The following is a 26,428-nucleotide window of genomic DNA, read 5'->3' as shown; positions in this document are numbered from 1 at the left end:
TTGCACGTAGAATGTGCTAAATGTTTCCATAGTCAATGGGAGTCCTAATAATGCGTCAAAATGCGTAAAAAAAAGACACTCGAAAAAAGCGTCAAACGCTTGATTAAGCTTCCCATTTACATCAATGGGAAAGCGAGCCGTTAGACTTTTACGCAAGCGGTTTTAACAAACGTGATGCGTAAAATAGAACAGTGGGGTGGGGTTGTTTGTGGCAGTTGTATGTTTGGGGGGATTTGTGTGGGGGGTGGGGGTGCTCGCCGCTGATGCTTCAAAACAGCTAATAAGCTGCTATGAAGGATCAGCGACACCCGTGCCTGCACAAATAGAAGACTGCTCTGCTGCACACTCTTCCTGCACCCAGCTCTAATGTACACCCAGCTCTGCTGCGCACACTCCGCAAGGTCAGAACCCACTAGGCTTGATGTCAGTGAGTAGTTGACCGCTCTAATACACTGCACTATGCATGTAGAGCAGTGTATTAGAATTGTGATCAGGGCCTCCTTCCCTCAAGTCCCCTAGTGGGACAAAGTAATAAAGTAAAAAAAAGTTGTGTAAAAATAACAAAATTTAAGTTGTTTTTGTTTAAGTAAAAATCCCCCTTTTTGCCTTAGCAGTCCTTTTATTATTAATAAAAATAAACAAACTATACATAATTGGTATCGCCGCGTCCGTAACGGCCTGAACTACAAAATTATTTTATTTATCCCGCGTGGTGAGCGCTATAAAAGAAAAAAATAATAAACCATACCAGAATCACAATTGTTTAGTCACTTCGCCTCCCAAAAAATGGAATAAAAAGAGATCAAAAAGTCGCATGTATCTAAAAATGGTCCTGATCGAAACTACAACTCATTACGCAAAAAACAAGTCCTCGCATGGTTTTCTTGATGGAAAAATAAAAAAGTTCTGGCTCTTAGAATATGGCAACACAAAAAGTAAATGTTTTTTTACAAAAAGTGTTTTATAGTGCAAACGCCATAAGACATAAAAAAAAAACATCTGGTATCGCCGTAATCGTATCGCCCCGCAGAATAAAGTGAATATGTCATTTATAGCACACGGTGAATGCTGTAAAAAAATTAATAAAAAACAACAGTAGAATTGCTGTTTTTTTAGTCACCGCGCCTCTTAAAAATAGAATAAAAACTGATAAAAAAAAAAGCCGCATGCACCCCATAAACTACAATGAATTCCTCAAGGGGTCTAGTTTCCAAAATAGGGTCACTTTTGGGGGGTTTCCACTGTTTTGGCACCACAAGACCTCTTCAAACCGGACATGGTGCCTAATAAAAAGGAGGCCTCAAAATCCATTAGGTGCTCCTTTGCTTCGGAGGCCGGTGCTTCAGTCCATTACCACACAAGGGCCACATTTGGGATATTTCTCAAAACTGAAAAATCTGGGCAATAAATATTGAGTTGTGTTTCTCTGGTAAAACCTTCTGTTTTACAGAAAAAAGAAATGGAATAAAAAGGATTTTCTGACAAAAAATAAATGTTAATTTCACCTCTACTTTGCGCTAAATTCCTGTGAAACAACTAAAGGGTTAATAAACTTTCTATATGCTGTTGTGAATACTTTGAGGGGTCTAGTTTCTAAAATGGGGTGTTTGATAGGGGTTTCTAATATATAAGCCACTTCAGAACTGAACTGGAACCTAAAATAAAAATGAGGCAATACTTCGCTTCTTACATTATACTGATAATGAGCAGTACCCACCCCGAGATTACCACAGTTTTAACCGTTTGTATAAACGGTGACCCCTATTAGACGGTTTCAGTTCCAGGTTTTCCTAAGCATACACCCCCGAGAAGTGTATTTTCTATTGATGAGTCCTTGGTACATTTTAAAGGGAGGCTTCAATTCTGCCAGTACCTGCCGAGTAAGAGGGCAAGGTATGGTGTGAAAATGTATAAGCTGTGCGAGAGTGCATCAGGGTTTACTTACAAATTTGGGATATATGAAGGGAAGGACGCCAGTATTCACCTCTACCTGGATAATTTTTATACCAGCGTCCCACTCTTCAAGTGCCTCGCTTCCAGAAGTATTACGGCATGCGGTACTGCTAGAAGAAATCTGAGAGGCCTCGCTAAGACACTGCTTGGGCAAACAAGAAGGGGCGAGAGCAGGGCACATTCTTATGTGTCAAGTACAAGGACAAGAGAGATGTCCTTGTATTGACAACAATACATGGCCACACCAGTACCCATGTATCTGTACAAGGTACCAGTATAGAGACCCCCCAAACCAGACCATGGACTACAATAGGCACATGGGAGGGGTGGACTTGTCAGATCAAGTCCTGAAGCCCTACAATGCCATGCGGAAATCGAGGGTGTGGTATAAGAAACTGGCCGTGCACATCATACAGATGCCATTGTACAATGGTTATCAAGAACCTAATCTTTAGGGACCAAGAAGAGGGGGCACCAAGTACTTCTGGAAGCAAGGCCACGTGCATCGTACCAGGGCAACACTTTCCAGGAGAAGTTCCCCAAACTGCACCTCCTTTGACTTTTTTCCCTTTTTGCCAAAGTCTGCTATAAGTGGGGGATAAGGAAAGCACACAATATATCAATGTGACACGTGTCCCGAAAAACCAGGGCTATGTATGAAAGTGTTTTAAAATGCATCCTACATCCCTCGATATTTTTTTTTTTTTTTTCTTTCTTCCATTTACCCCAGTATTAATTACCCTGATGCACTCCGCACAGCTTATACCCCTCATCTTTCCCTTCTGAGCCCTGCTGTGTGCCTAGGCAGCTGTTAACAGCCACATTGAGGCTATTGCCGTACCTGGGAGAACACACACTACAGTTTATGGGGTGTATGTCTCCGGTCAAAATGCTCACTACACCTCTAGATGAATGCCTCAAGGGTGTAGTTTTTAAAACGGGGTCACTTCTTGCGGGTTTCAACTGTACTGGTACCTCAGGGGCTTCTGCATACATGACTTAGCACCAGAAAATCCCCTGTAGGCCAAATGGTGGTCCTTTCCTTCTGAGGCCTCCCATGGGCCCAAACGGCAGTTTATCACCACAAACGGGATATTGTCGGACTCAGGACAAATTGGGAAACAAAATGGGGTATTTTATTCCTTGTGAAAATAAGAAATTTTGAGCCAAAACGACGACTTATTGGAAAAAATTACATTTGGTTTTTTTTTTTTTTAATTCCCAGCCCAATTCAAATAAATTCTGTGAAAAAACTGTGGGGTCTAAATGGTCACACCACCCATAAATGAATTCCTTGAGGGGTGTAGTTTCCAAAATGGGGTCACTTCTGTTGGGTTTCCATCACTTTGATACCTCTGGGGCTCTGCAAATGCGATATGGCACCCGAAAACCAATCCCGCAAAATCTAGACTCAAAGAACACAGCGCTCCTTCCCTTCTGAGGCCTCCCATGGGCCCAAACGGCAGTTTATCGCCACAAATGGGGTATTGCTGCACTCAGGAAAAATTGGGCAACAAAATGGGGTATTTTATTTCTTGTGAAAATAAGAAATTTTGATAAAATGACATTTTATTGGAAAAAAATATTTTTTTTTTCGATTTTACAGCCCAATTTAAATACAGGCTGTGTAAAAACTGTATGGTCAAAATGGTAACCGCAACCATAAATTCCTTGAGGGGTGTAGTTTCCAAAATGGGGTCACGTTTGGGGGATTCCTACTGTTTTGGCACCTCAACACCTCTTCAAACCTGGCATGCTGCCTAAAATATATTCTAATAAAAAAGAGGCCCCAAAATGCACTAGGTGCTTCTTTGCTTCTGGGGCTTGTGTTTTAGTCTAACAAGCACACTAGAGCCACAGGTGGGACATTTCTAAAAATTGCAGAATCTGGACAATACATATTTAGTAGTGTTTCTCTGGTAAAACCTTCTGTGTTACAGGAAAAAATTTAATACAATTGAAATTTGCACATTTCACCTCCACTTTGCTTTAATTCCTGTGACCTCTCTAAAGGGCTAAGAAAAACTTTCTAAATGCTGTTTTGAATACTTTGAGGGGTCTAGTTTCTAAAGAGGGGTGTTTAATGGGGGTTTCTAATACATAGGCCCCTCAAAGCCACTTCAGAACTGAACAGGTACCTTAAAAAAAAAAAAGGCTTGTGAAATTTTCTTAAAAATAGAAATTGCTGTTTATGTTCTAAGCCTTGTAGCGTCCAAGAAAAATAAAATCTTCAAAAAACGATGCCAATCTAAAGTAGACATATGGGAAATGTGAACTAGTAACTATTTTGGGGGGTATAACCATCTGTTTTAAAAGCAGATGCATTTAAATTCTGAAAAATGCTCTAAATTTTGCAATTTTTCACAAAAACACTGAATATATGGACCAAATTTTACAACTAGCATAAAGCTGAATATCTCACAAAAAAACAGTCTCAGAATCGCTTGGATAGGTATAAGCATTCCGAAGTTATTACCACATAAAGTGAAATATGTCCGATTTGAATAATGGGCTCTGGGCCTTAAGGCCCAAACTAGGCTGCGTCCTTTAAGGGGTTAAGGATGTATTCATTCAAAATTATTTGGCTAGCCCACTTTGAGGTCTTATCAGAATAAGGCTTTGTTTACACCACATTCCGTGTTCACGCTTAGAGTATGCATTGGGAAATATTTATAGCGTGTGCTAAATGTGTCTATTGACCTGATAGATGCCAGAAGTTTCCGCTGGGCATATATGTCGGTATGTTGTGTTTTTAAAAAGAAAAAATAATTTGGTGCTAAATCTACTGTATGTTCAAAACCACCTGCTGCAGCTAACGTTTCGGGGTACTATCCCACACAGCGGACTCCGCATACGGACAAACCCCAACTCCCTTTCTGTGGCCAATGACTGCGTTATTTTGCCTGGTTTTAAGCGCAAAATAGTGCAGCTATTTGCCACCGAATGTCTGCGTTGCTCCGGCTCCATGCGATGTCTCTACGTGGGACTGTGTCCTTAGTATTGTTAGTGCGTATTAGCCCTTAATAGGACATTATTTATGGTTAGTTCTCTTTTATGATTCCTATAAGAACACTAAATTCATAAAGGAAGGTGACTAATAATAATCATCATTGTCCGAGTGCGGATTTGTTCTGGTTGGCTGGTGGACATGATCTCCCTCCGCACAGAGAGAACTTTCTTCATTGGGTGTTTAGTAGATTTGTGTGGGTGGTTCGGTTCCTGAGCTTTCGGTAATTCTTTACAGAGAATAGACTAATGCCTGGGTTGTATTTGTATACGCTTCAATCTTTTTAAACCATTTTCATTCATTTGTAAAAACCTGCTTTTCAGTCCATTAAAGTCCAAGCGGAAGCTTGAAAATGTATAAATGCTGTATTACACGTCTATCAAATTTTATATATATTTTTTTTCTCTCCCCTGCCGTAATAGAAGCTCAAGTAGTTTGGTTTTTCTAATAAGAGCAGATCTGGTCACCACATTAATGTGGTTAAATGCTATACCTTGTGAAACCGTCATTAATCAGCCCGTACACTGGCTGTGCTGTGCGCTCCATTTCTCACTTGATAAGCGAATGTTTGCCCTTTACTGACAAGCTTTTAATGAAGGGAAAATTCAGCACTTAGCTGAGTAATGTATAGAGTGCAGGTACTTTCGGTCATGAAGTCTCTGTATTTTCGGCTTCTTGTCTTTCAGTGCTTTGAAAAATATTGTGTAATACACACTCATAAAGTCATACTACAAATGCTCGGTTAAATAGATTAAACTTATCTATGCATTGCTTTCTTTCTATTTTTTTTTTTAAAAATACTTTAAAAAAAATAAAAAATGAACCCTTCCATTTTTAAATGGAACGCTGAAGTTTAGAAAATGACTGTACTACACTACTGTGTGATTTCCAGCCTCCATGGATCCATTAGTGCTATTTAAAGAGTGAATGTTGTGTGTCCCAGGTGGCATATATTTTGTATTCCTAGTCTCCCCTACATTGCTTACTGAATGTGAACTAGAAGTTTATTGAAAGGATGCAGGGTTTAGGCAACTTTCTCTAGCTGGGCGGCAGCTTGTTGGAAAAGAGGCATCCCTTAAAGGGAATGTGTTGCCAGCAAAACATGTTTTTTTTTTTTTTTTTTAGTTAAACAATTAGTGTGTAGGTGATTAAACATTGTTCTAATTATTTTTTTTTTCACCAGTCAGGAAATATTATAAATTGGATTCAATTTATAATATTTCCCAGCACTGGTCACTAGATGGAGCCATTCCCAAAATTTCAGCATTGCATGTGGTAAAGCAACCACATTGCTTTATGCTGCAAAATTGGGTAAAAATCCCTCGCTCTAGTGAGCTCTCAGAATCCCCCCCTCCTTTATCCTGGCTAGTGCCGGGAGAAATGAGGGGTTTGAACGGTCTAACCTCCTACACTGTGTGTCGCCATTTTTTGAGCTAACACACAGTGTAGTAGGTTTACATACAGTAGTAAACACACACTGAAACACGAACATACATAGAAATAACTTACCTGCTCCAGTCGCCGCCGTTCCCTCCGGTCCATCCGCTCCGTCTGCTGCCGCTGCTCCATGTGCACAAGTCCGGAAGCGGCGACTGGAAGTAGTAATCTTACTGTCCGGCCGCGACTTCCGGTCCACAGGAAAATGGCGCCGGACGGCGCGCATTTCAAATTGAACTGTGTGGGAGCGGCGCATGCGCCGTTCCCACACAGCGGCGTACACGATAGTGGATGGAACGGGCCCTGTTCGCAGTCCCTATGGGACTGGAGCTGCCGTATTCCATGTCTGTATGTGTCGTTAGTCGACACATACAGAAATGGAAAAAAAATGGCAGCCCCCATAGGGAAGAAAAAGTGTAAAAATAAAAAAAAGTAACACACAAACACAAATTAATCCAAACGTTTTTAATAAAGCACTAACATCTTTAACATAATAAAAAAAAAAATTTTGGTGACACTGTTCCTTTAAATGCTTTATCTGTGATTGTAGCCAATTATTGCCCCTCCATCTACTCCCAGAGAAAAAATTGTTAGGAATACAGATGTGATGGACCTGTTTTCTGCAGGACTTTGGGAGTGGTATACCCATTATTTATTTCCACTTATTATACAAGACTTGGCTGAGTCCTATAAATGTTGCAGGGATCTGTTCTTATTTTGATTGTAGGGCAATTTGTTTCACTGGCCATTCACTAAAGATTTTGGACGTCCGAAAAGGCTGAGTTAGACATTTTTCTGCAGTCTGTCCAGGGTATTATGTGATGTGACAGACGCCAACCATATTATTTTTATTTTTTTTGCCGGCAATGCTTCGCTTTAAATGCCCATTACACAGTTTAGGGTTTTGTTTTTGTTTTTTTGTAGAATTGCCTCTTTTTGGGAGCAGAGCACCGCCTTCATAGTACCAAAGGAAATCTTGAGCTGTACATTGTGCTGTCCACTGTCTCTCTCTTTTTGTGGTTTGTGTGTAAGACCAATATTTGTGGAAAAATCGGTCTGCTGTATTGGATTTTTTTCATTATTTTTTGGGTACAGTTTTGTAAGTTGGTCATGCCAAATGACAGATCTGCATCCCATTAATAGAAGCTAGACAAGAACACCGGTTTAAGTCAGAGATGGATCATCCATTTTCTAGTTAACTTATGCTTCTGTTGTAAAGAATATCAACTTTCACAGATAAACCATGAATGACAATTTGTTCAAACAATGGTCCTACGAAATGCCTAATGTATATTCCGCTTTGCACTTGCTCCCCTATTGCTTGCTTATGAAACTAGCAGGCTGGCATTGTGCGATCATGCTCTTCTAGGGGAAAAAAACAACTCCTTTTTAACCCCTTAACGACATGCCACATTCATATATATGTATGGAGCGGGCTTATGGGCTGAGTGCGCTCCACACTTCGCTTTAGCGGGCGTCAGCTGACCCTTCGCTACAACGGGCAAAATTAAAGATCACTTTGATTCTGCCCGTTTAACCCCTTAGATGCCACAGTCAATCGGGACCGCAGCATCTAAGGCATAAGAATGAGGGGTGGCCCTCTCTGATGTGTCAGGCCCCGTGTGAAGCGATCGCAGGGTACCGTTGGTCATCGTGGCATCCTGGGGGCCTAAAAGTCCCCCAGGTCTGCCATCTTTGTACACCTATTAAGGTGTGTGCGTGTATATATACACTACTGTTCAAAAGTTTAGGGTCACTTAGAAATTTCCTTATTTTTGAAAGAAAAGCACTGTTTTTTTTCAATGAAGATAACATTAAATTAATCAGAAATACACTCTATACATTGTTAATGTGCTAAATGACTATTCTAGCTGCAAACGTCTGGTTTTTAATGCAATATCTACATAGGTGTATAGAGGCCCATTTCCAGCAACCATCACTCCAGTGTTCTAATGGTACATTGTGTTTGCTAACTGTGTTAGAAGGCTAATGGATGATTAGAAAACACTTGAAAACCCTTGTGCAATTATGTTAGCACCGCTGTAAACCGTTTTGCTGTTTAGAGGAGCTATAAAACTGACCTTCCTTTGAGCTAGTTGAGAATCTGGAGCATTACATTTGTGGGTTCGATTAAACTCTCAAAATGGCTAGAAAAAGAGAGCTTTCATGTGAAACTGGACGGTCTATTCTTGTTCTTAGAAATGAAGGCTATTCCGTGTGAGAAATTGCCAAGAAACTGAAGATTTCCTACAACGGTGTGTACTACTCCCTTCAGAGGACAGCACAAACAGGCTCTGACCAGAGTAGAAAGAGGTGGGAGGCCCCGCTGCACAACTGAGCAGCAAGACAAGTACATTAGAGTCTCTAGTTTGAGAAATAGACGCCTCACAGGTCCAACTTGTGGGAGGGCCTTCTGGAAGCATGGGGTTAAATTTCTCCCTATTACCTACGCAAACTAACAGCTCGAATGCCAAAGGTCTGCAATGCTGTTTTTGCTGCAAATGGAGCATTCTTTGACGAAAGCAAAGTTTGAAGGAGAAATATCATTATTTCTAACCTTGTCAATATCTTGACTATATTTTCTAGTCATTTTGCAACTCATTTGATAAATAGAAGTGTGAGTTTTCATGGAAAACACAAAATTGTCTAGGTGACCCCAAATGTTTGAACGGTGTGTGTGTGTGTGTGTGTGTGTGTGTGTGTATGTATATATGTGTGTATATATATATATATATATATATATATATATATATATATATTATTTATGTGTGTGTATATATATATATATATATATATATATATATATATATAAATAAATAAATAAATGTCGGGGTAGGGAGACTGGCAGGTGAGCCCTAATCTACCTGCCACTCAGTCCCTGCGTACTTGCACGGCCCGTCCTAGGCGACGGCGTACAACTGGGCTACGGTCCCTACGCTCAATAAGTGTACGACCGACAAGGGGATACAGAAGCTAAGGGAAATGGGGCAGTTGCCCACGGCAACACAGTGAGCAACAAGAGTAGTGAACGAGCCGAGTCAAACCAGGAGTGTACGAGGTACCAAACGCAGAGCAGGAGAGTAGTCTGTAAAGCCAGGGTCAATTTGAAGCCGAGGTGAATAGTACAAGCAGGAACAGCAGAGCCAGGAAACCAGACAATCGCAGGCAAAGGAAGAGCAGGAAATGAAAGTATAAATAGACCGAGGGTGGGAGCTAGCTCTGTCTGGCCAGGCTGTGATGGGTTCTCCCACTCCTCAGCCTACCAGCCTGAGTGGTAGCAGATCGAGTCACTCTATCAGACCTAGGAGCAGAGGCAGACTGATTAACCACGGGCGTCGACACAGAAGATGTGTCTGGCAGATCCTTTATATATAGATATAGATATAATTATTATTTTTTTTATACATTAAAAAAACAATTTTTATTTACCTAATATATAAAATATTCAAATAAACACCCCTTCTCCCATTTTTTTTTTCCCCCTTAAGTAATATTAAAAATAATACAAGTTAAGAACTGGTATCACCGCGTTCGTAAATGTCTGAACTATTACATTGTGTTATTTAACCCGCTCAGTGAATGGTGTAGACATTTTTTTTTTATATATATAAAAAGTGATCAAAAAGTTGCATGTACCCTAAAATGGCAGCAATAAAGGCTACAGCTTGTCCTGCAGTACGTTATTTGGTACATTAAATAGTGCCATGAAGAAAAAACAATTTGTCCTGCAAAAAAATCTGATATGTCAATGTAAAAAAAAAAAAAAAAATTATGGTTTTTGGAAGGTCGGAGAGGAAACAACAAATTGGCCTGGTCATTAAGAGGTAAAACTTTTTGTTTGCACCACTAGGGGCACTCAAATCACTTTCTCCTTACTGATTTTTAACGTGGCTTATGGTGGTGAATATGGAAATGTATGTAACTTTTTAATGAAGTAATTTTTTAATTGATTTTTCTACATACAGACAGTGACCGTCTGACAATCCGTTAAGTCTGTGGTCCCTATAATCACACTGTGCATTTCCTTACGTCATTAAAGTGACTTTTTAGTACATTTTTCTGTTTGCCCCTAAAATACTTGCATATATTTTAAGTTGTCCTTTGTTTTATTGTCTTACAGGTTGTTCAAGTGTTAAATGCTGATGCTATGGTGGTGAAGCTGAGTTCTGGAGAATACAAAACTATTCACCTTTCCAGCATCAGACCTCCCAGACTTGAAGGGGAAGGATCTCAGGTAAGGACTGTAACTGGCAGGAAAGTTCTAGCCGTTGAAACCTACATTGAGAATTGTTGTAGGTTTACACGTGTATGCAAGGCCGAATTTGTTCTTAAAGGGAAGGTGTCGCCAAAAATTTTTTTTTTAGATAAATTTGCTTTTAGTAGGTTATTAAAATACATTTTATTTATTTGTGTTTTACTTTTTTCTTTTACTTCACTATGGGGGGCTGCCATTTTTTTATTTCATCTCTGTATGTGTCGATTAACGACACATACAGTGATGGAATACGGCACATACATCTCCATAGAGAATGCAAGCGGAAGCCGTTCCATTCACTATAGTGTATGCCGTCTGTGTGGGAGCGGCGCATGCGCCGCTCCCACACAGTCTAAAAGGAAGATCTTCGGCAGAGCGACATCCGGCGCCATTTTCATGTGGACCGGAAGCTGCGGCCGGATAATAAAATGACTACTTCCGGTTGCGGCTTCCGGACATATGTTCCAGGCAGCGAAGACTCGAGGAGTAGGATCGGAGGCAGCAGCGACGGCAGCAGCGACGGCAGGAGCAGGTAAGTTATGTTTGTGTATGTGATGTGTGTATTATGTTCGTGTTATACTGTCTGATTACCACACTATCTAATCCTCCTACACTGTGTGCTGCCATTTTCTGAGCGAATGCACAGTGTAGGAGGATTAGAAGATTCAACCACCTCCTTCTACTGGCACTAGCCAGGATAAGGGAGGGGGGGGGATTGTGAGCTCACTAGAGCATGTGTGTCTACACTAAATTTGCAGCATAAAGCAATAAGGTTGCTTTACCACATTGCAATGCTGCAATTTTGGGAATTGCTCCCTCTAGTGACCAGCACATGAAAATGTTTATAAATTCGAATCTAATTTATAATATTTCCTGACTTGTGAAATAATTAAAAAAATTAACCATGTTTAATCACTTAAATACTAACTGTTTAACTGAAAAAAAAATTAAAAATTCTAGCGACACATTTCCTTTAAAGAGGCTCTGTCACCACATTATAAGTGGCCTATATTGTACACCATATTCTCGTCGCTGTAATGTAGATTACAGCAGAGTTATGACCTATATTAGCTTTATGCTAATGAGTTCCTAATGGGCAACTGGGTGTGTTTTACTTTTTGGCCAAGTGTCTGAATTCTGAATACACATCACGTCCTGGTTGGAAGTAATGTATATTCATTGTCAGGACACTGCAGTAACGTTATAGTGTGTTTATGTGTCTGCACATAGCGATATAGCTATATCGCTATGTGCTGTGTAAATGAGTGGGGAGACGTGTATGACGCTGATTGGTCAGCGTCATGCACTCATCTGTACAACGCCCACTTGGCCAAAAAGTAAAGCATGCCCAGTTGTCCATTAAGAAACTCATTAGCCTAAAGCTAAAATAGGTCATAACTCCATCAAAAAAAGCGACATGCCCTATCCTTCGGGCGCTTCCGCCTCTGACCTCCCATTGACTTCAATGGGAGGCAGGAGAAAGTGTATTTCCCGCTGTTTTATGCCCACGGCGCTCAATGGCCGCGGGCGAAAAACGGCGCGATAATTGCCGCGAAAATCGGCGTGCAGGGAGAGGAATATCTGCCTCAAAGTTCCAAACGGAATTTTGAGGCAGATATTCCTCCCCCAAAATACTCCGTGTGAACATAGCCATAAAGTGTTTTTGTTTTTTTTTTTGTTTTTTTATGCTTTGGCCAAATATTTTATATTTCTTATTTTGGGGAACAGATGGGGCTATATGTGATGCCAAAACATAGCCATTATCTTTTCATGTTTCAAATATATGGGGAAAAACAGAGGGAAAAAAATGCAAATTTCCTTTTGTAACTTCATGTTTTTAGTGTTGAACCGGAAACCCGTATATAACCATACCAAATACGTGTGCTTAGTCCACGTCATCACTATAATGCCCGAGAGTGCAGGTCTCTGTTTTTTTTTTTCTAGTGTGCTACCTTTCATTAGATATGGAGAATCTATAAACGGGCACAATTTTTATTGTAGCTGTTAGAGCAGATAGAGGCAGGGGTGGGGAGACCAAAATAATTATCAGGTAATTATGTGGATTTGATTGAACATGTCACAGGATGATAAGGGGTTAGAATGTCTTTGCTTTTTTCACAAGTTTATTTTGGTTTTTATTTTTTACCCTGCGGTTGGAGGAAGCTGGGGAACCATAATCTGTGTTATCCGGGCATTCCTATGTATATAGATTAGGTAATACTGATCCAGCGCTTGCTGACACAGATCATGTTCTCTCAGCATGCTCCTTTCCCCCCCATGTGCGAGGTGTCATTTGCCAGTAATGTCATTGCCACGTCACAAGTTTTTCTGGCAACCGTTGTAATGCAGGAAGGAAACAACAAGTACCACCGCTAAACCCAGCTCTCCAAGTTCAGTGCTATTTTTAGCATTTTTTTGTGACCGCAATCTGATCATTTCAGCTCTCGGTCACTTCAGGTGATTGGGCTGACCATGAAGATGAAACTCCTGTTTGTTTGAGCAAAGTTTTCCACTACAACGTATTCGAAGGGTCCATAGAACTAATTTGCAATTAAACAGAAGGACTGTCACAAAACGGGATTTGTATTTTAGTCAATATGTAGTCTTCAAACCAAAATGTTTAGGGCAGAAGAAATACTACTTAGCTTGATTACTGTATAACACCGTAACTTATCACATATTATATGCTTAAAGTTTGATTTCATCTTCGAAGGATGCATGTAAAAATAATATTTATTATTCTGTGTTCTATGAATGATCCTTCATGTGTACACCTCCAGATTTATTGTGTTCCATCAAAAATTGTTGACACAGATGGCCAATGGCATGAGTACGTAGATGGTACAGACCTTTCACGTTCCTTGTTTATTTTCCAAGTGCATCCACTTCAGCATCCAGTAACATTGCAATGCTAATTGCCATTTAATAGCTCTGGACTGCCATTTGGCTTCTTGCCGCATACCCAGCTATAATTATAATTGGCTTTGGTTGAATACCCTTCATTTTACCTATTCCAAGCTGAACTGTTGTGGGGCTGGAAATCTGTGCACTATTTTTAGTGCTTTCCCACTCCTAATGATGTACATTCAAAACAATTTATTTTAACTGAGTTTCTAACTAAACTTATGCATACTTTATAAAAACATGTTACACCACAATAGGTAGTTTCTAATCGGTCATTCACCAAACTCATTTAATGTAAACTTTAAGAGCAAGTTTTTGCTGCTTCATTTAGACGGTAGACTGACTTAGTTCTAGTGCATTCAGAATAGTCTTCCATTCTGTAAATTAATAGCGTTCAGTTCCAGGCTATGGGAAATAGTCATTGCTACTTTTCTGTGAGATGTACAAGTCTCCAAAGCCCAAGGGAGATTATATCAAGTTATGTATGCCAGTTATTCTGGCGTAGAAATGTAGCAGAAAGGCACAAAAGTCTCAATTTGCTTTGGGGCATGTCATGCTGCCCTCTGCATTTTTGGAAAATTGGCATGACTTAGCAAAAGGATCGGGGTAACCACGGATCGAGAAATAACGGGAAGCTTTGCCAGTTTCTGAAGATCCTCTATGGTTCTGCTCCCCCATCGGACAATAAAAAAAATAAGTATACTCCCTGCTCCTCTTCCATTGTCCCCTCAGGCACTTGCAGCAGGCCGCGGCTCATTCAATGTTCTGATGTCGGACAACGGCAAGAATTTGTATGTGACGCAGTCAGACAATTGTGGAGCATGGCCAGCGTAAATATGAAACCGATTTATTAAAAGGCTTTTGCCTCCTAATCTGTCGCAACTCACTCTACCAGAGGAGAAAGAGAAGACTAACGTATGAAATGCCAGCCTCCGTAAATCTATCCCAATGTGTTTAGAAGTAATTTTTGAGTCTGCTCTTCAGAACATATGGAATGCAGCTAAATCTACTGCAAGCCACCTGCATACAATACTTGACTGAATGCAGCTATAGCCTAAGGGCTCATGCAGACCAGTGTGATTCTCGTCCGTGCGCTGTGCGTTGAAACAACGCACAGCACACGGACTCATTGATTTCAATGGGGCTATTTACACATGCGTGAGTTTTCACGCAGCGAGTGTCTGTCGTGTGAAATTCACTCCATGTCCTATATTGGTGCGTTTTCAAGCACCTTGTAACCCTTAAGTCCATGGATGCGTGAAAAACGGACAAGCACACAAACGCACAGCCGTGTGCTGTCCGTGTTTCACGTATCAATTACAATGAAAAAAAAAGTGCTTGCAAGTGCGTGAAAAACACATGCCACACGCAAAGCACTCTGACGTAAAAACGCAGCGCACACTGACACATTTACACACGTTTTTATGCACGTAAATCTGTCACGCTCGTGTGAATGTAGCCTAAACAAAACAAAGTTTGATAACCCATCTCGTAATTGAAGTTATGGGGCAGAAAGGACCTAGATAGACAAAGCATCAGTGTATTGCTAGAAAGAGTTATGAATTACCATAATCCATGGCATAAATTTCACCAGGAGCTACATTGCTTAACATGTAAGGCCTAGTTTATATTGCGGTTTGGCCCTTTGTTGGAGGTATATGTTGGGAGGACTCCCGAGGTATACCTCCGATGGAAGGCTGCAATCTATCCCACTGTATGGCATACAGTGGTATACGTCGCCTGGGAACACCAGCCCCGATAAAGCTCCTGGAGTTACTGTCCATAAATAAAACTTTAAAGCAGCTGCAGTCCCCGTCTGCTCTCCCAGCCTGGGGAAGCTATGTCACTGGAGCTTCCTTGGGGTAGGCCATAGGCCCCATGTCAAAAAATATATATACCACGCTGTATACGTTTTCTGTTTTTGTCAGATCTGGCATCCTAGAAAAGCGTAGTTTACTAAGCTATTCCAGACTTCATTTCAGACTTCAAAATTGGTATACTGGCATATAATAGCCAGAAGAAGGCCAAAAAGACACTCTTTTGGTCTCCGTTGGGCTAATAGAGCCCTATGGACACATTTAGCATCCATGTCGGGAGCTTTCCTGATATACACACTAAACGTAGGGCTAAAATGCAATGTTAACTAGGCCTAGTGTTTTAGAATTAGCTTACTGGGTTTAGCATTGTATACACATAGCAAAAGGGATTGCATGGCTTCACTAGTGCTGGCATTATAAGCATGCTTTGGAATTGTGCAAAGTATCAGATACAATTAGTGTGTGTACATGCTGTAGTCTGCACCGTATGATCGGAACAAAGAACTCTGCCATTCTTAATTGTTGCAGAGGTGCCATAGTTATGACTTTATTCAAATCCAAATATTCTGTGTAGTATGTGAAACTTGTAAAAGAACATCCAAATCTGTCTGAGATCACTTTCACACTGCAGTATTTTGCATCTGTATTTGGAAGCCAAAACTGAATATGTGTAATGGAAAGATTTATACTTCTGTGTCTTGGACCCACTACTGGTTTTGGAAAATACTGCAGTGTTAAAATGGCTTTAGGCTACATTCGCAGGACCGTGAAAAACGGTTAAAAACTGATACAAAATGACCATGAAAAACTGACCGTTGATCAGTGTGTCTGTAAATTTTCATCCGTTTAGATTCCATCTGTCCGTTTTTAATGTCCGTTTGTCATCCATTTGCCGTCCGTTTTTCATGGCCGGTAAAGATGTATTTCATTTGTCAAGTTTTTTTTCCCAACCCCCTAAAAACACCAGTCCCCATGTAGATAGTGCTGAAATGTCCCTGTAGACAGTGCCCACTGTAGATAATGCCCACATAGTACCACAGTGCCCACATATAAAGTGATATAGTGCCCACATATAATGTGCCAGTGCACAGTGCCACGGAGCCCACATAGTGCCTATGTAGATAGCGCCTGTGTATATAGCGCCACAGTGTCCCCTGTAGATAGCGCCACTGTAGCTCACAGTAGGAGCGAAATCCCTCTGGCCGGGGATTCCTCATGGACTGAGCCCCTGACGTCTCTGTCCATATATGGACGGTGACGTCAGGAGAGCGGAATCCCCTGCCAGAGCGGCCCGGGTATCATGCTCCAGGAGTAACCCTTTGACGTCATTGTCCATATATGGATAGTGACGCCGGGGGCTTCTCCAGGAGCGGAAACCTCTTCCAGAGAGGGGTCTGGCCGCCGGGGAGCTACAGTGGTGCTATCTACAGTGGATGGAGGGGTGGGTTTGCTTTCTTCAGGAAGGGTTGTGCTACCTACAAGACAGGAGTCCCCAGCCAGAGATCTTGCGATGCTCTGGCTGGGGATTCCATTGTTAAAAGACAGCAATGTCAAGGGCTTCCCTGGACTCGGCGCTCAAAGTAGCGCTGTGTGTGGGACGTCCTTGGCCAGGATCAGTTTTTACTGGCCGTTACAAGGATTCTTTCCTGAAAAACGGCCAGTAAAAACAGATCCACTGACTTCAATGGGAGCCGTCTGGGCGTGAAAATGGCCAAAAATAGGACATGTCCTATTTTTTGGCGGCCAATATTCACGGGCTATTAAAAAATGGCCATGTGAATACACCCATTAAACTTCATTGTTCTGAAAACGGCCGTTAAACAGTCGTCACACGGCCATTTTTCGCTGTCTTGTGAATGTAGCCTAAGGCTGGCTTCATACACAGCGGTTTGCTGCGTTTTTGTGCCTTTTTTTTGTAGCGTTTTCAGCAGCGTTTTTTTTTCCCCTTATGTTTATTTGTGTGGCCAGATATTACAATAAATTCTATAATGAAATATAAATTGCACTATATTCTCCTGCGTTTTGGTTTGTGGGGTTTTTAAAGCAAATTTCGTGGTCATTGGCGTTTTTCCAAATGCAGCATACTCTGGATATTGCGTGTTTCAGGCATTTTTCTTACAAAGCCAGGAAAAAAGAATGTACAAAATAATGCTAAATTAAAAACGCCACGAAATACGCCAGAACAAAAATGCATGTTCCATTTTACTACACCGCGTTCCAAATTATTATGCAAATGTTATTTTTCGCTGATTTTCCTAAATAGTCGTTGCAAATGACAGTCAGTATAATCTTCAAGCCATCAACCGTTGGCGTATAATGCGAATTTTTTATTGAACAAATCTCCTAATAACAGATTTTTTTTTTATTTTTTTTTAGAAGTAAAAAACTCAAAATGCACTGTTTCAAATTATTATGCACAACAGACATCAAAACATTTTAACTGGTTCAGCGGTCAGGGTCCTTAAAACCAGAGCCATAGACTTTTTACGGCTCGGGTTTTAACTTGCTGCCCGAGCGATCGGGCAGCTGAATGTCGGGTCTCCGGCTGTCAGTGACTGCCGGGAACCCTGAGGAGAGGATAGAAGCGGCTTTCGCTGCTGCTGTCTTCTCTGATCACTTGTACACAGCGCTCCATGAACGCTGTGTATAGGAATAGAGGCAGCGGCCGCACCACTGTCTCCATTGCTCCTGGTGTTCATGTGACTGGTCACATGATCGCTGGATGCCGTTAGTGACAGACTGCTGCTGGGTCTTACTAGACCCAGCACAGCCCTATTAGTGACAATTGTCACTATGAGAGGGCTGATTTCCCGGAGTGTCCTAATGATGGCGGCTGCGTGAAAATCTTGCAGCCGCGCATCTTACGCTGATGACACACGGAGCTGTTAAGTGCATTTTGCGCACGCAAAACGCAGCGTTTTTTGCGTGCGCAAAACACACATTCTCGTGTAAATCAGGCCTTAAGTAGTTTTCCTTTGATTGGGCACACCTGGAAAACAAATTATCACAGGTGTCTGAGATTGATTACAATGATCCAAAGAGCCCTAAGGGTATGTTCACACGGCCAAATTTCAGACGTATACGAGGCGTATTATGCCTCGTTTTACGTCTGAAAATACGGCTCCAATACGTCGGCATACATCTGCCCATTCATTTGAATGGGTTTGCCGACGTACTGTGCAGACGACCTGTTATTTACGCATCGTCGTTTGACAGCTGTTGACTCACTACGTGTGAACATACCCTAAGGGTATGTTCACACGGCGGGGGTCCGTAACGGCTGAAATTACGGGGATGTTTCAGCCTGAAAACATCCCCGTAATTTCAGCCGTAGCGGCATGTGCAGGCGCTTGAACGCCGCGTCAATTACGGCCGTAATTAGCGCTGCTATTCATTGGAGTCAATGAATAGCGGCTCCAAATACGGCCAAAGAAGTGACAGGTCACTTCTTCTACGCGGGCGTCTATTTACGCGCCGTCATTTGACAGCGGCGCGTAAATATACGCCTCGTGTGAACAGACAAACGTCTGCCCATTGCTTTCAATGGGCAGATGTTTGTCAGCGCTATTGAGGCGCTATTTTCAGACGTAATTCGGGGCAAAAACGCCCGATTTACGTCCGTAAATAGGCCGTGTGAACTTACCCTAAGACACAATACCATCCATGAGTTTAATTGAAAAACTAATAATTAAATGTTTTTGACTCTTTAATCCAATGTGCATAATAATTTGGAACACCAAAAATAGAGCCCAGAAGCAGCACTCAATAGCAAAAATATGAATTTATTCACCCAACACAGCAACGTTTCACTTCCTCCATGGAAGCATTTTCAAGCTTGAAAATGCTTCCATGGAGGAAGTGAAACGTTGCTGTGTTGGGTGAATAAATTCATATTTTTGCTATTGAGTGCTGCTTCTGGGCTCTATTTTTGGTATATTTATGGGGAGTACGTCGTCACTCCTTGATATCTGAAGCTAGCACTAGCCGTTTTTGGTTTTTCACACTGTGCTGCTCCTACTATTTGCTTGATTCATAATTTGGAACACTGTAATGCTAGCATTTTTAAAAGTGTATTTTGATGCAGTTTAAATTGCGAGAAAAAAAATCTGTGTCAAGGAGGCTTAAGACTGTAGAAGTTTAAGGCTGGGTTCACACTGACTTTTTTGCAGGCGGAAAATCTGCCTCAAAGTTCTGTTTGCAAGTTTGAGGCAGATTTTCCTCTGCCTGCACGCCGATTTTAGCTGCGTTTTTCGGCCACGGCCATTGAGCGCCGTGTGCATAAAACGTAGCGAAATACGCTTTCTCTGCCTCACATTGATGTCAGAGGCATAACCGCGCGAAGATAGGGCATGTCCCTTCTTTCTCCCGCGAGACGGTTTTACCGCTCGCGGGAGAAAACCGCCTCCGCCTCCCATTGAAATCAATGGGAGGCATTTTCGGCCGGTTTTTTGTCTATTTTTGCGGCACGGTTTCTGCGCCAAAAAACTGTGTGTGAACCCAGCCTTAGGGTACAGTCACACGTGGCAGATTTTGTTGCAGAAATTTCTGTACCTGAAAATCCGTTTTGTTCATCTGAATGGGGTTGTTCTGCAGCAGGTGCATGGATTTCTGCAAGTTCCATTCATGTGAATGGAACGGATTTTCAATCGCAGAAATTCCTGCAACAAAATCTGACGCGTGTGACTACACCCAGATTGACTAAAAGCACTAATGCTGATCTATTTATTTAGTTCAATTGAGGTTATTTTTGTATATTTTTCTTGTTCTATACAACTTCATCATTAATGTGAACTGTGAACTAAAAGTTTAGGGGCCTCTTTCGCCTTTCAGACTTTTCTAGATTGACTATTGTGGTTTTGTCAAGGTTCCTTTCCCTGTTATTCCACACCAAATAACCACCTCTGTAAATTGGAAACTGAGGGCATGCGTGGAAGAAATACACCAGACATAAAAGTGCTGGTAAAGATCCTCCCTCAGTGGAGTAGGAAGTGCAACTGCTTTATTACACAAGAATTACAAGTTTCCTCCCTAGAAATGTGGGACGTGCTTAAAGAGGCTCTGTTACCATATTTTGCAACCCCTATCTCCTATTGCAGCAGATAGGCGCTGCAATGTAGATTACAGTAACGTTTTTATTTTTAAAAAACGAGCATTTTTGGCCAAGTTATGACCATTTTTGTATTTATGCAAATGAGGCTTGCAAAAGTACAACTGGGCGTGTTTACAGTAAAAGTGCAACTGGGCGTGTATTATGTGCGTACATCGGGGCGTGTTTACTTCTTTTACTAGCTGGGCGTTAGGAATGGGAGTGTATGATGCTGACGAATCAGCATCATCCACTGGCAGTGCAGACACACAGCGTGTTCTCGAGAGATCACACTGTGACGTCACTCACTTCCTGCCCCAGGTCCTGCATCGTGTCGGCCACATCGGCACCAGAGGCTACAGTTGATTCTGCAGCAGCATCAGCGTTTGCAGGGAAGTAGCTACATCGACTTACCTGCAAACGCCGATGCTGCTGCAGAATCATCTGTAGCCTCTGGTGCCGATGTGTCCTCGCTCGTCCGACAAGATGCAGGACCTGGGGCACGAAGTGAGTGACGGCACAGCGTGATCTCTCGAACACGCTGTGTCTGCACTGCCAGAAGCTGGGCGTTCTGAAGAGAAGTGGATGATACTTCTCGTCAGAACGCTCAGCTAGTAAAAGAAGTAAACACGCCCAGATGTAACACACATAATACACGCCCAGTTGTACTTTTACTTTAACCCTTTCACGACCAAGGACGAAAATGCACGTCCTGGTCGGCTGCTAGTTCCCGCACCAGGACGTGCATTTTCGTCCGCATTTCAAACTGTCACTCTGTGTAAACACAGAGTGACAGACCCGCGCTGACAGCTGTCCTAGACCGCTGAGACATCAGTCTTGCCGGACAGCGGACCATCGCCGCTGCTTTCGGCAGTTAACCCCTTAAGTGCGGCGACGGATTGCCGTAGCCGCATTTAAGTGGTTTGAATCACATCGGCAGCCCCCACGAAGTGATCGTGGGGGCTACCAATGCTTGTCACGGCAATCGGAGGTCAGATAATGACCTTCGGGTTGCCATGTACGGAAGCCTCGGAGGAACAGCCTCCGGCCGTTCCTCCTCTGCTTCCTGTCAGTGTGACAGTCACGTCACAATGACAGTTAGAGTACATTACACTACGTGTGTAGTGTAATGTACTCTAGCAGCGATCAAAGCTGCAAGTCTAAGTGTCCCCTAGTGGGAAAAGTAAAAAAAAGTAATAAAAATGTTTTAAAAGTGTAAAAATAAAAGTTATAAGTTCTATAAACACAAAATGCTTTTTTTCCTATAATAAGACTTTTATTATAGAAAAAAAATGAACACGTTAAAAAAGTACACATATTTTGTATCACCGCGTTCGTAACGACCCCAACTATAAAACTGTAATGTTGTTTTCCCCGCACGATGAACACCCCCAAAAAAAACAATAAAAAACGACGACAGAATCACAATTTTTTTGGTCACCACCGCTCGCTAAATAAAGAATAAAAAGTGATCAAAAAGTCGCATGTTCCCAAAAATAGTACCAATAAAAACTTCTATCCGCCCCGCAAAAAACAAGCCCTTACACAGCTTTTTTGACTAAAAAATAAAAAAATTATGGCTCTCTGAATATGGTGACACAGAAATAGTTTTGGTTTATAAATAAGTCATTTTATTGTGCAAACGCTAAAAAAAAGGACCAAACCTATATACATATGGTATCGCCGTAATCGTACCGACCCGCAGAATAAAGTAAAAATTTAATTTATAGCTTACGGTGAGCGCCGCAAAAAGAAAACCTAAAAAACTGTGTCAGAATTCCTGTTTTTTGCTCAGGATTGCAAAAAATTTTAACAAAAAGTGATAAAAAAAAAAAATTGCATGTACCCCAAAATGGTACCAATGAAAACTACAGATTGTCCCGCAACAAATAAGCCCTCACACGGCTCCGGTGGTGAAAAAAATAAAAAAGTTCTGGCTTTCAGAATATGGGGATGCCAAATGTTCCAAAAGTAGATAAGATCGGGCGCCATTTATCAGTACGACACCGGCCACATATCTGCGGATTATTATTTATTTACCCCATTATTATACCCTCTTATTATGCACTGATGTACCCCGCACAGATTACATATGCCCCCCACATTATAAACTGAAATACCAGCGAAACCCAAAACAGAAAAACTACCAAGCAAAATCTGCGCTCCAAAAGCAAAATGGCGTCCCTCCCTTCTGAGCCCTGCAGCGTGCCCAAGCAGCAGTTTGCGCCCACACATACGGTGTCGCCATACCCGAGAGAACCAGCTTAACGTTTTATGAGGTATTTGTCTTCTGTGGCACAAACTGGGCACAACATATTATTCACTAAAATGGCATATCGGTGGAAAATTGCAATTTTCACTTTGAACCATCCGCTGTGCACTAACCCCTTTGCGCACTTTGACTTAATTGCCCGTCATGGTGCGGCGGTTGATGTATGGAGCCGGCTAACGTTCTGAGCCCGCTCCATACGCTGCAGGTGTCGGCTGTGTATTACAGCTGACACCCGGGACTAACGGACAGGAACAGCGATCGCTCTGTTACAGAAGCCTGTAAGAATAACAATATACTGCAATACATTAGTATTGCAGTGTATTGTACCAGCGATCCAATGATCGCTGGATCAAGTCCCCTAAGGGGATTGATTAATAAAATGTGTAGAAGAATTATAGTTATTAGTAGTGAAAATTTTTTTTTTTTTTTTTAAAGTTAAAAAAACAAAACACCTTTTCGCATTTTTCTTCTAAAGTAATGTAAAAAAAATGAACAAAATTGGTATCGCTACGTCCGTAAAAGTCCGAACTATTACAATATACCATTATTTAATTTGCACAGTGCACACCTTAAAAAAATTTAATAATTGAAACCGCCAAAATCGCAGTTTTTTTTTTTTGTCACCTTTTCTCTAAAAAATGTAATACAACTTTTGAATCACTTTTTATGTACCAAAAAATGGTACCAATAAGAACTGCAGCTCCTCACGCAAGAAATAAGCCCTCACACCGCTCTATTGATGGAAAAATAAAAAAGTTATGGCTCTTGGAAAGCGGGGAGGGAAAATCTAAAATATGAAAGCAAAAACTGGATCAGTCCTGAAAGGGTTAATTCATTTCTAATGAAAAAAACGTATGACCACATGTGGGGTATTTCCGTACTCGGGAGAAATTGCGTTATAAAAAATGGTTGTTTTTTTTCCTCCTTTATCCCTTGTGAAAATGAGAAAATGCAACATTTTAGTGGAAAAAATGTTGATATTAATTTTCGCGCCCTAATTCTAATAAACTCTGCAAAAGACCCGTGGGGTGTAAATGCTCACTATACCCCTAGAAAAATTCCTTCAAGGTTTTTCCAAAATGGGGTCACTTTTCGGGGGTTTCCACTGTTTTGGTCCCTCCAGTGCATTGCAAATGCGACATGGCACCGAAAACCATTCCAGCAAAATCATAAATCCAAATGGCGCTCCTTCCCTTCTGAGCCCTGCTGTGGGTCCAAACAGCAGTTTATTACCACATATGGGGTATTGTCGTAATCGGGAGACATTGCTTTACAAATGTTGGGGTGCATTTTCTTCGTTATTCCTTGTAAATAATAACAAGTTTCAGAAAAAAAGTACATTTAAATTTTTACAGACTAATTCCAATATATTTAGCGAAAAACCTGTGTGGTCAAAATGCTAACTATACCCCTAGATAAATACCTTAAGGGGTCTAGTTTTGTAAATGGGGTCGTTTATGGGGAGATTCTATCGCTCTGGTAGCTCAAAACCTCTCCAAATGTACAGTGGGGCCTAAAACATTTTCAAGCAAAATATGAGTCCTGAAAGCCTCCGGGTGCTCCCTTCCTTTGGGGCCCTGCCGTGTGTCCAAACAACGCATTAGGGCCACAATGTGGGTATTTTTGAAAACCGGAGAAAGAGGGTGATAGATTTTGGGGTGTGTTTCTTCATTTTCATGTTCGCTTTACAAAGAAATCGGTCTTCAAACTGATACTTTTATGAAAAAAGTGAAATTATATTTTTTTACGCCTGCTTTGCATTAATTCTTACAAAAAAACTGTGGGGTGAAAATACTTACAACACCCCTTAATAAATACCTTAAGGGGTGTAGTTTTCAAAATGGGGTCACTTGTGGGGGTTTCCACCATTCTGACACCTATGAGCCTCTGAAAACCTGGCTTGGTACAGGAAAACAAAATGTACTATAAAATGATTACTAAATTTGTAAGTCTTCCAAATTGCAAAAAAAATAAATAATTTTTTTTCCAAAGTGCTGCCAAAATAGAGTAAAGAGATGGAAATATATATTTAATTAAAAAAATTGTGCAATATGTATGTACATATGTGACCTATTGCAGTTAAAAATAGGGAAAAATGATAATTTTTACAAAATTTCTTCAATTTCTCTATTTTTTAATTAATTTCCGCAAATCGTATCAGTCTACTTTTACCACTAAAATAAAGTACAACATGTGACGAAAAAACAATGTCAGAATTACTTGGATATTCAAAACTTTCACAGAGTTATTCTCTGATAAAGTCAGACATACCAGATTTGACAAATCTGGCTTGGTCATTAAGGTACAAACATGCCCGGTCATTAAGGAGTTAAACACGCCCAGTTGGACTTTTACTTTAAACACGCCCAGTTGGACTTTAGCAAGCCTCATTTGCATAAATACAAAAATGGTCATAACTTGGCCAAAAATGCTCGTTTTTTAAAAATAAAAACGTTACTGTAATCTACAATGCAGCGCCTATCTGCTGCAATAGCAGATAGGGGTTGCAAAATCTGGTGACAGAGCCTCTAAGCCCTATTGGTTCTATTCAGTTGTGACGTTCATCTGCACACTCCTCTTGCGTTCCAGGGCGGTGTCTCCATGGGTGGGTCTCTGATGCAGGCTCCATCTTGTTGCATAGATTCAGGTTCTTTGTGAAATATACTGATATATATAGCTTATGTTAGGGTAATGTTTTTGCAAGCAATATACATGCTAATGATCCTTCACAGTTTGACCAGAACGATAGTACGATGTAATAGAGTCGATATTAACTCCATTTACTCGTGATGGATAGTTTGAGAGGTGCACGCTCTGGTAATTTAATTTCGTACTGGTGTATGCAGTAACCTAAATACTAATCATTTTATTTTATATTTGGAGAAAAAAAAGTTCTTTTCTGGCATATCAAAAAGGCCTGTTAAACACCTGCTTCCAATGTGAATAGGTCAAGTAGTAATTTGAAATGCGATCTTAGTGACTAGGGATGAGTTTGTCAAGCCAATTATTTTTTAGGTCTTTGCTTGTGTGTAGTGATTTTATGCAGCAAGTGAGTCTCGTATATAAAAGAATGATCTCTTGCTTCCAATAACAATGTAAAATCTGCCAGCTTTGATTCAACACACATTAGATTTGTTAAATGTTGAGGAAGCCCTGAAGGAGTAAATATTTATGGAGAACTGCCATTAACATTTTAAGTGATTAAAGCTGACCTTGAATTTGTTTCTCTTGTCATTTCTGAACGGCTGAACTGCGTGAACAGCAAAATACTTCTCTAAAATCTGACAGCTATCAAAACCTCAACTGTTGGGGCCTTCTGTCTTCACTGCAAATGGATTTTAGTTTTGGGGTGCAATTTTCCCTATGGCTTGACTCTACTCTGGCTGCTGTTCATCTTTCAGACAAAATACTGAATGAAGTCTGGTGCAGATATTTGCGCTAAATATGAACATACTATTGTGATATGTTTAGATTGGCTTACTACAAGATTAGAGAAAAGGGGTCTACTTTTCCCAATATCCGTGCCACTTCTGCCCATGGTCTGTCTGGGATTACAGCTCAGCCTTACTTTTTAGTAAATCCCTTTTAGAGTACAAGCCTGTGGCTATGTAATAGAAGTTTGGGTAGTAACTGCATGAATCTCAGTAGTAGGTGTATGCACTGGTCATCAAATCGCAGCATAGCAACGTTTCTCAAA

General features: G+C 41.1%; 1 protein-coding gene across 2 annotated transcripts in view; it reads left to right on the top strand.

The window, feature by feature from the left end:
- Positions 1–26,428, top strand: part of SND1 (staphylococcal nuclease and tudor domain containing 1) — a 684,058-nt gene that overhangs the window by 107,509 nt on the left and 550,121 nt on the right. For both annotated transcript variants that reach the window (XM_075857566.1, XM_075857565.1), the window contains exon 10: positions 10,518–10,631. In XM_075857566.1, coding sequence (XP_075713681.1) covers positions 10,518–10,631 — 114 coding nt within the window. The remainder of the gene's footprint in view (positions 1–10,517; positions 10,632–26,428) is intronic.

This window comes from Rhinoderma darwinii, chromosome 3, assembly GCF_050947455.1.
Source record: "Rhinoderma darwinii isolate aRhiDar2 chromosome 3, aRhiDar2.hap1, whole genome shotgun sequence".
Classification (NCBI taxonomy): domain Eukaryota; kingdom Metazoa; phylum Chordata; class Amphibia; order Anura; family Rhinodermatidae; genus Rhinoderma; species Rhinoderma darwinii.
The sequence above is the reverse complement of the archived record's forward strand: the minus strand, read 5'-3'. Positions and strand labels throughout refer to the sequence as shown.